General features: G+C 40.8%; 2 protein-coding genes across 2 annotated transcripts in view; both read left to right on the top strand.

Annotated features, from left to right (window-relative positions):
* The window catches only part of LOC137970435 (sperm-specific sodium:proton exchanger-like), a 45,871-nt gene extending 29,734 nt beyond the window's left edge, over positions 1–16,137 (top strand). Inside the window, exons 16-20 of the mRNA XM_068816959.1 lie at positions 1,853–2,023; positions 2,597–2,830; positions 2,998–3,196; positions 3,859–4,065; positions 12,469–16,137. Of these exons, the coding sequence (XP_068673060.1) occupies positions 1,853–2,023; positions 2,597–2,830; positions 2,998–3,196; positions 3,859–4,065; positions 12,469–12,563 (906 nt within the window). The 3' untranslated portion in view covers positions 12,564–16,137. The remainder of the gene's footprint in view (positions 1–1,852; positions 2,024–2,596; positions 2,831–2,997; positions 3,197–3,858; positions 4,066–12,468) is intronic.
* Positions 6,687–12,580, top strand: LOC137970387 (uncharacterized). The gene is made up of 9 exons (XM_068816910.1): positions 6,687–6,855; positions 7,657–7,734; positions 8,204–8,296; positions 8,457–8,516; positions 8,662–8,697; positions 10,393–10,422; positions 10,940–10,972; positions 11,123–11,338; positions 12,064–12,580. Exons 1-9 carry the CDS (start codon positions 6,759–6,761, stop codon positions 12,129–12,131), a joined length of 711 nt encoding a protein of 236 aa, XP_068673011.1. The 5' UTR covers positions 6,687–6,758; the 3' UTR covers positions 12,132–12,580.
* Positions 16,138–17,500: the final 1,363 nt, after the last annotated feature.

Here is a 17,500-nt window from a genome sequence, read left to right on the forward strand (position 1 = left end):
GCTCAATTACTTACGAAATGAATGTTTAATTGCCAACGAGTCAGGCCTTCTGAAGACAGAAGGCCTGGCGAGGCGGCAGCTTATAGAGCCGCGAGAAGATTTTTAGGCGGACGAAATCTCAGAAGCGCTTCAAATTTGAGTGTAATGTAGACCAAAAGCTGTAATGTAGACCAAAGCGATCAAATATTGACCGTAGCGATAACCAATGAGAGTGCCGCACGAGTACGCCGCGTGATGTTTGCAGCCGCCAGATCACGCAAGCTAGGCTCGTTGGCACTTTAGCGACAGCTATAACTAGTTTATGAAGAAAATTGTTTAGTTCCACGATGAGCTGGGGATCCACAAAAAAATGCGAGTGCTCCAAACTGGAGATAAACTTTTGACGAAAAGTCTTAATGAATTAGCATCTGCTAGGACTGAAACTGTCGAAAAATAGCATCATCGCAATTGTAGTAAAGGAGATTGTAACTTTAACCCCGTCAGATGAATGAAGAGATGTCGTTTGACAATGATTGCCATGAAGGATGATTCGGAAGAAATCGATACTCTGTTGTGTCCGGTATTCCAATTTTAATTTCAAGAGTCCTGGACTTTCATTGGTGTGAACTCCTAATAACTTCTGGCAGTAATCAATTGGGCATCTTCAATCAAGCCAACCTAGACGCATCAAAACAAATGTCGTCCCATCTCAACCAGAAGTAAACTAGCGCGGAAAAAAACACGAAAACGTATGACGGCGCAAGTAAAAACCTTTTTCCATAAAGTGGTGGGAAACGTTTCTTGCGACTTGGTGTTCGAGCCAAACCGTGCACGTGACTCTTATGCAATCGATTGTCCTGTGAATCGCGTTGTTCGAATCACGCTTCCCCAGGGTGGGGGAGGGGGGTACTTCCTATTAATGGGCTAATAGTGACTAATATGGGTCTATTATTGGCCATAAAATAGACTGTACATGGGGAGGGGTTCTGAGAGGCCTGCGGCACATACCCAGCGAAAATTGATGACTAGAGTACCCACCCCCCCCCCCCCCTCCTCACCTTTTGTTATCGTTCAAAACAATTACGTACTGGCGTTCTTGACAAGCCGCAGATTTTCATAACCACGATGTTTTTTAATCATGTTTGTTATCGTCCTAAACAATTGGTATAAAAAAGGCTAAATTTACTCCCGCCGGCGGGAGGTCACTGGATCAAAACTCCGGACCAACACCCAGGGTCTTTATAGAACTGAGGAGTAAGTGCTGCCTTTTTAATTACGTCTGCAAATGGTTAGACGTTTCAAGTGTTTTCGAGTACTGAGGACTTAAATCCCGTCTCCGAACCCTTATTAGGGACCTTTAGATTCTAAGACGAGAACGAGAACGAGTACGAGTTTTGACTACCCGTTTTTAGCGTGAATACTTGGGAAATTTACAACCCGTACGATTAATCTTACTCTTTGTTAGCACCATAGGTTGCTCAATTATTCTTGTTGCTGGTAAATGAGCCTTTTTGCTAATCGAAAAATGCCAAAACTGCTACCGTGTTGCTGAGTTGTTTTGACACGACGACATTTTTGCAAAATCTCGTACTAAAGTGACGATGGTATCACGTTTTTCCCGCCAAAATGACGCTGGTTTGCGCGCGCTCACTGTTGGTCTATGGGAAAATCTTGTACTCGTAGTCGTTCTCGTACCAGAATCTAAAGCTCTCTATTCATAAACTCTGTGGGACGTTAAAGATCCCACACACTATTTGATTAGAGCACCACACGGAGTTGCCGGTGTTGTGGTCTGGCGTGAATGTGTCCCCAATTAGCGCCACAAGGCACTAGAATGCCTAGACACGTAATAAAGATTGTGATTTTCTTGTAGATGATTGGTGTATCAGTGGCAAAAAAGATTTTTGCTGAAGACGAGGAGCAAGAGGTCGGAGAGATGATTGTGACCACAGACTACATTTCTGCTGGTAACTTAATTGGAGAGATGGGGATACTTACTTCCGCTAAGAGAAACTCGTCCTGTACTTGCGAGTCTGAAGTCCAGGTATTAGTCATGCTTTTTATACATTACCATCATCAGTGGAATTGAAACCAAGTTCACAGTCAAGAGTTGGACAGTTACCAACAAATAAGAGACTGCAATTTTGTGATTTTTGAGAAAAAAAATGCACTGCTTAGTTGGTGGAGCGGCATTGCAGGGTAATCGCACAGTCATAGGTTCAAGGTGTAAGTATTTTTTATTTTCTTATTTCGTCAGTGAGTGTTTATGCTATGAGAATGAAATAAATATCATAGGATTTAAAATCAAAACACGTCAAAAAGTTGAAAAATGCTGACACCGTCTAGTTGAAAATTTGCAAAAATTGGGAATAGTTTTTGCTTCAAACAAAGGAATACTTTTTTCGGAATCAAAACTACATTCACTGAAGAAGCATTAAAATGATCTTAATTTCGTTCTCATAGCATAAATACTGACAGTATAAGAAAGTTTTAAAAACCCGACACCTCGAACCTACGACAAGACCTGGATCAGTTGATATCTATAACTGCTGTTATGTTTCTAACTATTGTTTTCAAAAACCTTTTGAGCTTTGTTTATTTGTTGACTTTCTCCAAGGCATTTTTCGTCACAAAAGAAGACATGGTAGAAGCTATGAATCGCTTTCCTAACCTTGAGAATAGCCTGTGGAGAGTTTGTGGCGTGCGAATGGCTGTCCCACTCCTATTGGAGGTTCCAACTTACTACAACTGGACAAAAGACAAAATTCGTATCATGTGTGAACGATCTCACATAGCCAGTCTTCCCAAACCTCCGAATGTCGTGTTTAAGATAAAAGACCACATGAAAGAGGTATGTTCAAGCCACTGGATCATGCTGGATCCTAGACACTTGCGCAATAAAGCAATTAGACTAGTTTGCAACGCGGCTCAGTATGTGTGAACACCTCAACTTTCAAAATCTCCAGTTTTTGAAATGTTGTTGAAATCAATATGTTCGTCCATTTTATTTTCTTAAAGGCTGTCCTTATCCAAGGCAAGGTCACAGAAGCCGATACAGAAATCATTTACGAGGCCCCTTGTGTACTCCCAAAAATCCACAGAGTGTTTAAGTTACATTTTGAAGCAGAAGAGCCAAAGATCTTAGTTATAACTCGTTCGCACGAAAGTGCCATGCCCGACGATCCAGAGGACAACCCGTCCGTGTTGGATTTCGTTGGTAAGTAAGTAAGGACGATGGCGGTGATGATAAAGTTGATGATGATAATGATGATTAGGAGGAGGAAGACGGGACGATGATGATAATTGGCCTTGTGAATGATTATGGCATATGCTCAAGATTCACCACCAAGCCTCGTTTGCACACTGGATTATTCACATCATCTGGACATACAATACGTGCGTTTTCTTTACAAGTTTGCTCCTTTGGGATTTAGCTCATGTTGAAATTTACAACTTTGATTTTCGAATTCCAGGCTTGGTGGTGAAATTAGCTAGTCAGACGTCATCACGCATCATGAGGGCGATGATGAGGATCATGATGATGATCACATTCTTTCAGGGATAACTTTAACCCTTTCACCGACATAAATGCCATTGACACTTATAAATTTTACTCTGTGTAACGCCAGACAATTTTACTTGTCAATGGGGAAACCATCGGCGGTGAAAGGGTTAAACTGCAGGCCCCAGTTGTTCAAGCGATGGCTAGCGCTTTCCGCGGGATAAATCACTATCCAGAGTATAAGGCCTAGCGAAACCAATTGCGCTATCTAACGGATAGTGATTTATCCGGTGGATAGCGTTATCCACCTTTTGAACAAATGGGGCCAGGCCTTTTACATGGGATATTCTAACGATCTCAGTTGCTTTTATCGTTAGGAATTCACGCCCGCGGACGCGAAGCGTGGGATAAAAGAGATACCTTTCAGACAGTTGATCCTGGAACAGAAACAACATACAGGGGCGGGCGAAAATCAATGGGATTTTATAATCGAGCAGAAGAAAGTCACCGAAAGCTTGATCCGATACCCGATAGGGTACATGGTAGAAGAATAGTTGTCTCTCCAAAAACAGACGAAGATAAAGGTAAGTACATTGCTTAGTTTTTCGTTTTCTTTTGCAACAGACGCATGCAATGGAAATTGCAACTAAATTAGATTATTTAGTTGTTTACGACAACGATAGCTTTGGTTCCTACATGAACGTCTGAAGTGGCGATCAAAATCACAGCGGAGCTCAGGCGCGAGCAGTGCGCTAGCGGAGCACCATGGGCAAGGTTTTTTGGAAAATCTATCCGTACGAGAAATTTTGGTCTTGACGTCACGTACGTCCGTCCGCTGTCCGCCCGTACAGACTGTCAGGGTGGAGGTGGAGAGAAAGGGGAGACTCTGGGGACGGGAGTGTTCCGGCAATTTTCCTTGGCGGGAAGTCGTGTGGAAGCGTTGCATTTGGCCACCCGCGTTTTTCTGGCGGGAAATCATATTAGTGAGGAGCAACGGGGTAAGGAGCTCGAGAGAGGAGGCGACGAAATTTGAGACATTTAAGCGAAGAAAGCCTCGAGAGAAGCCGAGGAACGAGAAGGAGAGAAAATTTCAATGTAAAACACCGTAAAGCTGAGAGAAATGGAGCGAGAGACAAAACACATACTTACAATGGTTAGCTTTTCGGTAATAGTTTCCTTGCCGCGCTCCCTCGCATATTTTGTAAAACTCGCTAAAAAAGGAAGAAGGCCCGAAAACGTTTGCAATTCCGTGTTGACAGAGATGAGATTCTTCTGGTATATTTCAACAATCACATTTACAGTTTTTTTGTGTGAAATGGATGTCCAGTCGTGAGCTGCTTTGTTTGATTGTGAACTTGCAGTATTAAGCAAACTCACCACTCTGTAGCTTCACTTTCTAATTAGGAAGATTTTTGCTGTTGTTCTAAACTGAAGAGAGAGGGTGTAAAGATTATCAGTCAAACGGAACATGTTGTGAAAGAGATTACTGTGCATGTAATTTCAGTTTTAGTTGCTAATTAAAATTGTTGATTATTGTTTGCAAGGCTTGTTTGTTTACTGCTATCAGCTCAGAGGTGTTTGATCACTGTAAACTGTATACACTAATGGCGATTAATTTTGTACTTCATGCAGAAGCTTAAGCTTAATTATTTCCATATACACTATATTGCTTTCTGCGGTTAGAAACGGGAGCTCCGCTTTTAGACTTGCCTAAATCTTTATATTATACTCTCAAATGTGTCATATTACCATTGCTTACCGGTTTTTAATGCTTGATTTTACAGGTTGCTGAGGACGTTTTTATCCCGAGGTTATCCCCATGATGTCATCGGCTACCATGATACCATTGGTTAATGCTGTGATTAATTATGCCTGACCCAATTCTATCATTTTTAGCAGTTAAAACACACAAAGACGTTATAATATTTATATGTATGCATATTGATGTTGAATAAAATGCTTTTATGAATAGTTCTTTGTGTTCGAGTGTCAGTAGAAGAGAATTAAATTTTCCGAGTTAACTGAGTTGTTTTACTTTAGCTCATTTCTCGCGTGTAAGAGCAGTTTTTAATCAATTGCCGTAAAGTATAATACCAAAGTAATAACTTCGACCAATCACAGCAGGTACAAACAGCGCAATGAACCAATCTAAATTCGTAGCAACTCCGTGCAACTTGGACTCCTTCAAATAGTTATTTCGCGAATTCCTTTCACTCTACAGTTATCCTTTTTTGCCAAGTGTGTTCTATTTAACATTCCTTTGTCTCGTTCGACTCACAACTATATTTGGCAAATCTTGTGACCAAAACAGAAAATGCCTAAAAACTCAGCGATTTAACTATGTTTTTCACAAATTTTTGAAGCAACAGTATAAGAACATTTTAACACAAAATCTGTAGCATGGATTTTAAAGGGAACTTTTTTCAAAAACATCATGACGTTAAAAGGCCCTCCCAAAGAGAAATTCCATGCTACAGTTTATGAAAAAAGATGGGACGGTTCCCATCCGGTAACAAAATCGCCTCTTCCTTTCGTTTGCCGAGAGCCTTTACCTGTTTTTCACTGAAATGCCCGGCAGAGGACTGGGACTAGTTGCGCATGCGCCTTCTGATTGAAGTGATGTCATATTTCCATTGTAAAAGTTACTTCATAGAACCATCCATGCAACCTTTTTGTAGGGCTCTTTGACTAAAAAGCTTCCTTAGCAACCATTGTCTTTCTACAGTGAAGTGCCACCCCCTTAACACACCAGAATTTTCATGGTTTTAAGACAAGAAGATGCTAAATCTCTCTAATACTCTCACTTTTAGTAAATCGTTCATAACTGAACGGGCCCTTTAATCGGAGACTCGACTCGCAGCCAAAACATGATCAGGAATTGAATTAAGTAATGAGCGAGCAATTTGAGTGCAGCTTCAAGCATATCATAGTTGTCCGAGGTTCGCTTTTTTTCTATACCCCCACCTCTCCCTGGCTACTCTCACTGTGCGAGGATTCCAGTATAAAACGAATGCTATCTCTTTTCAAAGTTACCTTCACTGGTGATAAAAGTAAGTTTCATTTTACTGTTACACACCATCAACAAAGACAATTTCGCTGCGTCAAGTGTCCCGTAACTTGTTCCATTATCGTAGTTCAAATTGTGCTCTTCAATTATTCAACAACTTGCCGGTGCTCGGTGCTCTTTGTATTTAACGTGAAAATGTGAAGCCGGCGCTAGTGAAGAAAGAGAACCTTAATCTCTCGCCCTTTTTAAAGGCAACCTCTTTACAAAGAGATGTCAGAGAGAAGTCTAAGAGCAACAGAATTGATCTCCATTTTGCTTCTCTTTGTGCAAGTGTCCGAGACCTTAAAGATGACACTATCAATTAGAGGTAAGTTCGTTCAAAGTATGTTCGATGATTTTCAGTCCTTATGACTTATTTTTCCGTTTTAAAACCGATCTCTTGCCACTGAAGAAAGATGGTTAAATATTTTAAGAATTTATCATCTAAATACTATAATATCAAAACCTTTTTCATCTATGTAATCGTTTTTATTTGGGACGATGCCCTGTGGGGTTTCTTAATTTGAAGGACGCGTGGAAAATTTTCCGTTTTGAGTTAGAGCACGAATGGTTTAGGTACTGAGCCGAATAAATGGTGCATGCACTGTATAGCTGCTACGTTTTCAGTTTGAAAATAAATCCTCCAGAAATATCAATTTCAAACCTACTAAGTGTGTTACAGAAGCAATGAACAAATGTTACCTACACCTCTCCTTGATGTATACATTTCCGCACCTCACAACAACCTGTTTTTTATCGGGTATTTTGAAAGGAGTAGAAAGTTAAGCCATTCGTCTCAATGGAGAACCTATTTCTATTCCGCTAATTTTTTAAATTCATATTGATAAGAAATGATATATATATATATATATACATTGTGGCTCAAACCATACACAGATTGACATTGTGGTCTACTTGTACTGGTACCAGTTAAAGCTGATTCCGACGAGTGACGAGAGTTAGTAAACTTGATCAAAATTTCGGTTTCTTGAAGAAATTTTCAAAACAACTGATTCCTGAAATTTCGTTACCAGAAGAAAGGCTGACTTTTAAACTTTTGAGAGATGGAGTTAACCGCAACCGTACATAAACCACACCGGCTGATCAATTATTGTATTCTGCTTCACAGGATTGATTGAAGGGGATAGAGAAGGAAGAAGATTAACTCTTGAAGAATCTTCAAAAAGCATAGAAAGATTAAAAAAAGGTGACCAAAATAGTAGAACATAGTCAGAGAAGATTACTTTAAGTAAAAAAACTGTCGCTACATTCTCCTCTATTTCCCAGGGGATTCTGTCAACGAAGGATAAGAAGCAAGGGTCTACAAAGTCGTTTCTCAAGTCTTTTTTACGAAGCCTTCGCCCACCCCCTTCTAGCCTTGGCGTAGGAGAGCCCTTGACAAGCAAAAATCAAAGGAAACACCCTGATACGATCCAAACCCCGCCTTGAGTACTCGCGTAGTTAATATACAGAGTAGAGTTGCTTTTTGAAGCTTCGTTGACTCCGTATAAGTACGATCCGATGCAACCTATGTGTAGTATTTTTACGCCAAGGCAAGATGAAAATCAACTTTTTAAAAGCGCAAGCTCCACATGCGTGAACGAGGTTGGCGAACGCAGCGGGAAAGGTCATGTGTGTTTCCACGTTAACATTCACATACTGTTCACTGTTCACAGAACTTTCAGAACTTGATTATGACGCAAAGCATCCTGCGATTAGTGGATACACAGATCACCGAAACCAACACGAGGTAGCATCTTTACAAAAAGGTACACTCATATGAATGCCACAGTACTAGTGGGATCTTGTCGACCAATGTGCGATAGTCATTTCCCAACTGATATACCCGCCAAAGTCCACAATTATTTCACATGGTATTTTATAGATGTCATTTGTTTCACACGGTTTCCTTTGCCTTTGTTTTAACAGTTCTTCGTTCGGTTGAAGACGACGAACAAGAAGACTTTCAAGTTAGAGACATTGAATCAGGTTGGACCAAATTAAACCATACTACAAAAACAAGTTGGATGATAAAAAGTAGACCACTAGCGAAAGCAGCGCACGGAGATTTTAGTTAATGTATGGGTCAAATTAATTCCAGGTCTAATTGAGGCAATATTCTTTATTCAAACAGCCCTGACGTCCATCGAAAGGGAAACAGCATACCATGGTCAGTATCAGTTAACAGCAATAAATCTCGTAATTATAATTTACTTGTGGTTGCATCTGGATGGTGCTGCTCTCCCGTCCTCACAAAAATACCGCAGGTCAAGACTATCGCCTGAGAGCAAGGCTGTGTGAGTGAATGAAGTGTGATAAAGTTTCTAGTGTATTTTAAGCAGCACGATTTGGGGACCTGCTCTAAGCAGAACTAATAAAATAAATTGTGACTTAACAATCTCAAAGTTCTGAAAAACATTCATATCCACGAGAGTAAAATACAAGCCTTGCCTTAAAAGCGTCGCGCCACATTCTAAGCCTATTATGCCGAGTGATTAAAAGAGCAAGTGTCACTCCATCAGTCGACGGTCTTTGTCGGACGCATTTATTTAATAAAGTAAAGCAAAGTAAAGTAATTTAACTGACAAACCCGAGGTCGACGGTGCGCTCATTTTACTCCCCCCTCTCCATCAGTGTTCCGTTTTACGGGTATTTAAAGTTACTTAGCTACACGGAAAGATGCGAGATCCGGGAATCGAACGCAGGACCTCTTGCACCAAGGCCGCGCACTAACCGACTGTGCCATCCTTGTTCCTTTAATTTGCTTTAAAATTTTCTCGACCACATTTACCTCCCTTTCTCCTCTTAGACCGCAGGTGTATCCCCTGAAATCAACGCCGGGAATTCTACTGCTCTCTTTTTTTCCATGAAATCACTTTGAACAAAGTACGTTCTTTTACTCTTCCACTGAGTTCGTACAGAGGTGCAAGGCAAAATACAGTGGGACACAGGGTCCCTTAATGGACAGCAGACCGGTGACTTTGCAATTTCTAAAGGGTTGTGAGACGGAGCATATGAGCAGGGGCCGCCATGCGATCTGGTGACGTAATTTGGAGAAATGGGAAGAAATATTTTAACGCCGTATCCCACAACCGCGCGCGACCTTAGGTCTTGTTTCCAAATTTCCTGCAGTATTTCTATCGCCAAAATTCATCAGATCATCCTGTGTCTACCACATTTCCCGTTACTGAACGGACGAGATCTAATCTCGCCTTCGGAAAATAACATTCAAGGCCGCGCGTGGTTGTGGGATACGGCGTTACAATTTTTCTTCCTAGTCTGCTAGTTTGATAAAAAGACAAACAGAACACCGTAAGAAGAAGTGGAAGGGGAGGGGGGAGGGGGGATTATAGCCCCCCAGCCCCTCCATCTCCGCGGCCCCTGTATGAGTACTTATCTTACGGTTTACACTTGTTATTCGAGAATACTTTCAATTGATCAGCGGCTTCCAGTAGGCTTGATAGCTCAGTTGGTAGAGATGTTCAGCGCAAATCGCACGGACAAGGATTCAAATCCCTTTCAAGACTGACGTTTTCTGGTTTGCTTTGCAAATGCTTGAGTTGCTTATCTAAATGCCATGATCTTTCTAGCTTTCAGTTTAAAACTTGAAAGACTACCCACTTGAGGAAGTAATTACCAAGGCAGAACTTCGGAATTCTCCTCAGTTATTTTGAAACTCTGAGTGTTGGCCAGGCCGCATGCCCTAGTCTAATGCCCAGCTGAGCTATCCTATCCTATCCTATCCTATCCTATCTATTTCCTATCCTATCTAATGCCCAACTGAGCTATCCTATCCTATCTATAAAGGTCTAGGAACATCTCTAAATTTAGCTAATTTCCGTCAATTTTACTTTTATTTACGTAGAAAACAGAAAGAGGTCAAAAATAGCGAAAGGTAAGTGCCAAATTATAATCCACGTTCCTAGTAATCGCCCTATGTAAATGAATCCAAGTGGCCGCGCCCTCAGATTCCAGATCCCAGCCCATGGGATTCCGGATCCCGAATAGTGGATCCCAGATACCGAGTCCGGTGGATTTAAGGGTTCCACCGAAATAGATTCTATATTTCATCGAAAGCTGTGGATTCTGGTTTCCATACAATGGATTCCGGATTCTACGTTTTGGATTCCGGATTCCAAAGCCTCACATTTGCTGGATCCCATATTCCGGATTCCTTCACGTCGGGCGATAGTAAAAAAAAGTCATGACCTTGAGCTTGTCTCTACAATCTTCCCGATAGATTTCCTGATGTCTGCTCTCTTTCAATACTATAAAGAGCTCAAATTTTGATGATGATGATGATAATAATTGCCTTAATGAAGCCTCTGAGTAACATAATATTTTAGCAGTTACGTTCGAGATGGTTTTGTTTTTCCCCTAAGAATCACAAAATGTTTTTTATCAATTTTCAGTTTTAGCGTCTGTTGACCAACACACCAATCAAGGTGAGTCGTTGCTTTTCTGCTAAGAATATTGATACAAAAATTGACGGTTTGGAACCTCGTTTCCGATCCAAAGTTACCAGAAGTTCATTTCATAGCAGCCATCTCTTTTCGAACTTAAAGTAGCCATCTCAATTCTTTGTCCTCCTTTAGCGATGGCACAAAATTTAACTTCCAGTGAAGATACCAAAGAGCCAAACGCAGATAAAACGGTGATATCCTTGCCTAATGCTGGCGCTGGAATCCGGAATAAGGAAGGACGTACAATTCACCTCAAGACGAACATTGGAAACAAACGAGTGTTTATTCCAAGAGGATGGATGTTCTGTACCTTACAACCTCCCAAGTGCTTCTCCAAAAGGAAAAAGAGTAGGAAATTGAGATTGTTCTATTTTGAGCTCTTGAATTATTTCTCTTTGTAAATCGATTTCCAGGAGTATTGTGTGCGCGTGTTCCTTCTTTTCTGTGTCCAGGGTTCTATTCTTGGACTCGACTACGTGAGCTGAGTTTGTTGCTGGGTTTTTTCTCTTTGCAAATGTATATTTTTCTCATAATACTCCTGTTTTCCTTCTTGTTAGAAACCAACTTTTCTACATTGTGAGCAGGGAGGGGCGGGGCACAGTGGTGAGAGCACTCGCCTCCCACCGATGTGGCTCGGGTTCGATTCTCAGACTCGGCGTCATATGTGGGTTGAGTTTATTGGTTCTCTTCTCTGCTCTGAAAGGTTTTTTCTCTGGGTACTCCGGTTTTCCCCTCGCCACAAGAAACCAATATTTGAATTGATTTGATTTGACTTAATTTCATTAGTGCTCTTGTGTTAAATCCATTGACACTTAAATAAAGTTGTTATTATTGCTCCATTTTGACCTGGAACGGACGGGCATTTCAAAAGGAGTGTTTGTAAAGACCTTGTTGCCAAGTGCATGTTAATTAAACAACTTACAGTATGTAATTCGTCAAGAAGATGGACATCAAGTGTACCGCTATCTCTCCCTACATTGATCAGCAAGCTCCCCTCTGTTAGAAGACTGAATGAATGCAATTCAATTATTCAACCATAGGTGTTGTTTAACTTGTCTGGTTATTGCTTTCAGGGTACATCACGAAAGGGAGTGTTTCCATGGGGAATTTACTCGTTGCAAAGCATATTAAAATGAAATAGTCCTCCTTGTGCCGATGCTGCCAAGCTATCATGTGGTAGAGGCTGTGTAAATGTCATATGATAGAGATCAAAGTTGTCATCTTTTGTCAAATGCCGAACTAAAACTGACCTAGGGAAAGAGGTCCTGGGGCGCGTTAAATTATCTTGAAGCGAGTAATTTCGCCTGCTTCTTTGATTTGTACTTAGGGAGCTTACGGAACGACGACGTTCGCACGACGGCGCCATATGCGTCGGGTCACGTCACAGTGCGCGTGCGATAAATTTTCCCGCCGTTTCTGAAGTTTGTTTTTATTTTTCACAAGGCAAATTGTTCAATCCAAAATGACTAAAGGCCCAGGGAAACATCAGTTCATCAGTTCGATGTTGAAACCATTTGCAAACTCCCTTTCTACCGTGTTGAAACGTGTTGAATCCAAGTTGAATCGATGTTGAATGAGTTGAAAAGGGTTTAAACTTTGCTTCAACAACCATTCAACATTTCGTTTGTTTTCGCGAATAATGAATGGCGCTCGAGGCAATTAACGCGCGGAGAATGGGTAGGGGCGTTGTGAAATACCGCCTGACCGAAAAATTAAGGTTTTCTTTGAATACAATTACAAACAGCCAATCAGAGTAAGCCTGCAATGCAAAACCAAGTTGTATATTACAAGTGTCAATATGGACTTAAAAATGAATAGCAACATGCACGGAAGATAGCAAACACAGTTATTAATTTGGAAGGCATGGAAAGGGTAGATACGCCAAAGAAGCCATAGTGAAATGAGCAAGACCCTTCAATTAAATCTGCGAACGATTGCTGTGCATGTAATCTGAAATTGCAATTCAGAGATTATTTTAAAAAGCACTTTTATCGACTGAAAATTTGTTTAAATCAAGAGAGAATGAATGAACCACCGATCGACGATGCAAATGAGGGAATTATCACACCTCGCAAGTACAGAACCCTCTAGCGGAATGACGATTGAGTATCTAATTAAACCACTCAAGTGAAAGTTCTAATTGTTGATCCAAGTTCCCGAGTTGATGTGTTTACTCCGTTTGACGAGAAAACTAAATCAGTGATTCTGAATTTTTCTCGAATGAATTGGAAAACAGTTGCCAACTTAGTCTTGCAGGGCCCGAATGTTCGAAGCGAGCTCAGAGACCCTTTGCCGCTGATTCCGTATTCAAGAGTTCGAGCCCAGACGATATCGCAGCATATTCCAACAACATTTTACTTCACGAAGCTGAGATTTGGTGCCCAGTATGGATATCGTCCCTCAAAGGTGCCTGTAATGTTTCAGATTCACCAGTGAGTACATTGAAGGCGAAACGATGTGTAACGATCACATTGCGCGTTTTTGCTTACAATATTTATTCTTTCGTCAAACCGAAGATCGTGTATATCAAGCTTTTACCAAATCCAGTGGGTAGAATAACCATAACATCTTTGCCGGAAAGCAACTCCTTCGCAGCAGCCTCCTACTCTTTCTTGAGCGAATTCTCACGTTCTTTTTAATCTTAAGATAAGCAAGAGGTATTGATATAATACAGGGCCTCTCATGAGCTTTGTTGAATCAAATGATGACGATGTATTACACCTTTTGCATACCCCAGCAGTCAACATCGTTCAACATCATTCAACAAAATCAGACGGATATTGAAACAAAAGCCGAAGCCGTGTGCCAGGGCCTTAACTTCAGAGAAACCAGTATAGCATAGGCTTATCGAACGAACAATAATTCGTACTTTTTATACGATGTTTAAGCCTCATTTACACTAGCAAGTTTTCCCTGACAAGTCCACTTGTCAAGGAAAGACAGGAAAACTTGCCAACTGTACACAGTAGCAAGTTCTCCTTGACAAGTTTTTCCTTGACAAGCTTTCCTTGGTAGTGTAAATGAAAAATATGACAAGTTTTCCTTGACAAGTGCACTTGACAAGTAATTTACACTAGCAAATATCGTCCTTGACAAGTTTTTCCACGACAAATGTCCTTGTTCAAAAACTAGTATGCTAGTTTTTGAACAAGGACACTTGTCAAGGAAAAACTTGTCATATTTTTCCATTTACACTGCCAAGGAAAACTTGTCAAGGAAAACTTGTTAGTGTAAATGAGGCTTTACAAAAACCACGCTGGAGGTATGAAAGGTTCGATTTGGATAAGAAAACAAACGTCGAAGAATGCAAGGCTGAGTTTCGTTTCTGCCAGGAGAACATTTATAAACTTGCTCAATAGCTTCAGCTACCTGACGAGACAACCACTTTCAATGGTTTAGTTTTAGCTTCGATACATGTATTATGCATGTATTTCATCTATCCTTGTCGATATGGAAATTTGACTTTAAGTTTCACTAGCGCTTTTATTTTTAGTTGGACCGTATTAGTCACAGCATAACAAAAGATCGTCACTTTAGTAAAACACAGGAAAACAAACAAAAAACATATGTCATGAACGTGCCCCTAAATGCGATACTTGATTTATCTGGTAAAAACACCTGAAGCATCGTGAGAAACTTTAACAACTAACCTCGCTTCCTACTATTTTCAAGAAACGGGCAAATTTGTCGACTTTGGGTGCCCATCTAGGCATGCGCAGTAGGTATGTCACGCAATCTTGCAAATGTAGTCGATCCGTGAGCTCATTATTTTATAAACGGCGCAAAGTGGTATAGATGGTTTTCTCAGTGACGTCATCAAATTCTAAAATCCAAATCGCAAGGTGTTTTGAATTTTTATCTATAGGAGGTTGAAGATAACCTGGAAATATTAAAATCTTGTTTCAAGTTTCCAGTTCCATAACGTCTTTCGTTTCGAAAATACAGGATTTTGAATTTCTGAATTGTTACCTTGCGTGACACCATGATACAAAGTTATTTGGTTGGAAAAAATGTCTATGCCTATGAATCTCAGCAGTCTGAGCGTTTTAAGCACATGATACACATGTATTTTATCTCATGAGCGAAACGTGAGCGTTTTCATAGCTAAGTGAGTTCCAGATGTTCCTTTTGATTTCTGGCCGCCATATTGGTGCACCATCGTTGTGCACCAACATGGCGGCTCTATACCGTGAACGCTATAAGGTTGCGTGGCGTGAAACGCTTTGACAAAGAAACGATGTAACGCACAGACCTGAGAATTGGTAAGGTAATTTATGAATTTATCTCCTACAACATTCCATGTTTTTGGCTTGTTTTATTCAAGTGCAACCATCAAGCTCTTTTCGGCATAGAAAGAAAATAACCCCCATAATACATGCACATTTCCACTCGGCTACTGTAATTGAGAACAGTCCCGGCAACTTTTCACTCAAAATTGTGAATAACACCAAAACCTTTCTATTGTACAGATGGAATAACTAAATTATTCGCCTCTCATTAAAATCGCCGTGTGCCGTGTATAGTTAATTGGTAGTTGAAACTCAAGTTGTCAATATGCTTGTATTATCATAATGTTTTTGTTTCCTGTCCCTTGCAAAGACAGATCAACTGTAATGATTTGCTCTGAAGTGGTGTTCACATGCACAGCTTTCGAGTATCCCATGGAATATTCAACGAGCTCTATGGTATAGTTTTCTGCGTGTACACAAAAGGCGTGGGAAGTAGCTAGTGAAAAGTGCGGAGAAGTAGGACATTCCATGGTATACTGCAATAGTGTTGCATGATTATGTCATTTTATACCAGGTCATTGAAAATGCATAGCCCAGTCAAAAAATGAATGCGATGTACAACGGAAACGTTCAGTGAAATACAAATGAATTGAGACAGTTTTCTTGCATTCTACGGCACTTTCTGAGACATGATACAAAACATTCTAAAATAAGCCTCGCAACTTAATGAAGACTTATCTTAGTATCCCGGCCTTGGTTGTTTAAAAGGTCAGTAGGTAACTAGTATGAACCATTCTCCAGCGGATAAACCCTAGCAAGGCAATTGAGTTACCCAGTGGATAGTGATTATTCAGTGGGTAGTTCTATCTACAATTCCACCAACTGGGGCCTCTTCTCTCATGTTAGTATTTTGTCTCATCAAACAAGGGCGTAGCCAAGAGGGGGGGGGGGGGGGTCCTGGGGTGCCCGTGACCCGCCCTTTGTAAGCCGTTTTTTACTCAAACAACCTACAATATTCAGGTTGCGAAAACGCGAGTACCCTCTGTTTGACAGAGTGTGCCCCCCCCCCCCCCCTCCCCCTTTGAAAAATCCTGGCTACGCCCATGTCAAACTGATAAAATCATTACAGGTCGCATATATATTAGGCATTGATTAAACACTACGTGCATGTCCTAAGTTAACAAAATAAGAGGTACACCTTGTAAAGATGTAAAATTAATGTTGTAAATATGTTCTTCTCTTAATGACTGAATAAAGCTAACATTTTACCGTGTTCATGGGGTTAATCCGGAGGAAATTCACAACACATCGTACCCCACTCAGACCCAGACGCCACTCAATACTCCATGCTTGCAACGTAAGCTGTTTTGCATAATATGAATACACTGGAGATGGAAAACTCCTCCAATTCCGCGTCCACTAGAACTGCTATTAGTGAGCTTAAGCACGCAACGTTTTTGAGCCGCCATGGAAGGCAACCGGAAGTGAACGTTTCACAAGCCATGACACTAGTGTCTCCCAGATTTCTAAACTAATCGTCTCTAATAGTGAAAAGATACTCAGCAATATAAATGTGGCTGTGTGAAGACAAGTTAAATAGGAGAACAGCTCACTTCCGGTTTCCGTGCATGGTTCGCAAACGTCTTGTGTTTACTCCCTTTTGTGTTTGTAACACAACGGATGATTATAGAAGTCAAGTCTTGTCATTTGAAGCGGTAATCAGCCACGACTTTTTTTCATATTTCGAAACTAAATTTTGCGTGGACGTCAATCAAATGTTTCCATGACAGTCCTTTCACTTGGCGGCAGTCGAACTCGTGATGTAAATATTTGATTGATATCTACCCAAAATTTAGTTTCGAAAAATGAAAAAAAGTTGTTGAGGGGCGCGTGTGACTGGTAACCGCTGTAAGTCTCTAAGCGAACCATTTGCCTTGTTTTTATCCCCTCCCTGAATAAAAATCTGTTACAATCACATGCGCAGTTGCAATCACAACCAATCTACCAGGACAACTCCCATACCTCTACATTCCAGTAATGGATGTTAAGATTTGAGGCGCATGAGCAGTCGTGCATAATTAATTAATTAATTAACAAAGCAGTGATTTGCCGTTTTCTTCATATTTTCGATGGTGTGCGTTCAACCTCGTTCCCAGGGCTTTTCATCGCTGAGACCCAGAACCCTGGGTTTCAGCGGTGAAAAGCCCTGGGACGTAGTCAACTTATAAGGAACTCTGCTGAGGTCATAATTACATTTTGTTTTATTCACATACCAGTTTGC

The sequence above is a fragment of the Montipora foliosa genome, chromosome 9, assembly GCF_036669935.1.
Source record: "Montipora foliosa isolate CH-2021 chromosome 9, ASM3666993v2, whole genome shotgun sequence".
NCBI classification, from domain to species: domain Eukaryota; kingdom Metazoa; phylum Cnidaria; class Anthozoa; order Scleractinia; family Acroporidae; genus Montipora; species Montipora foliosa.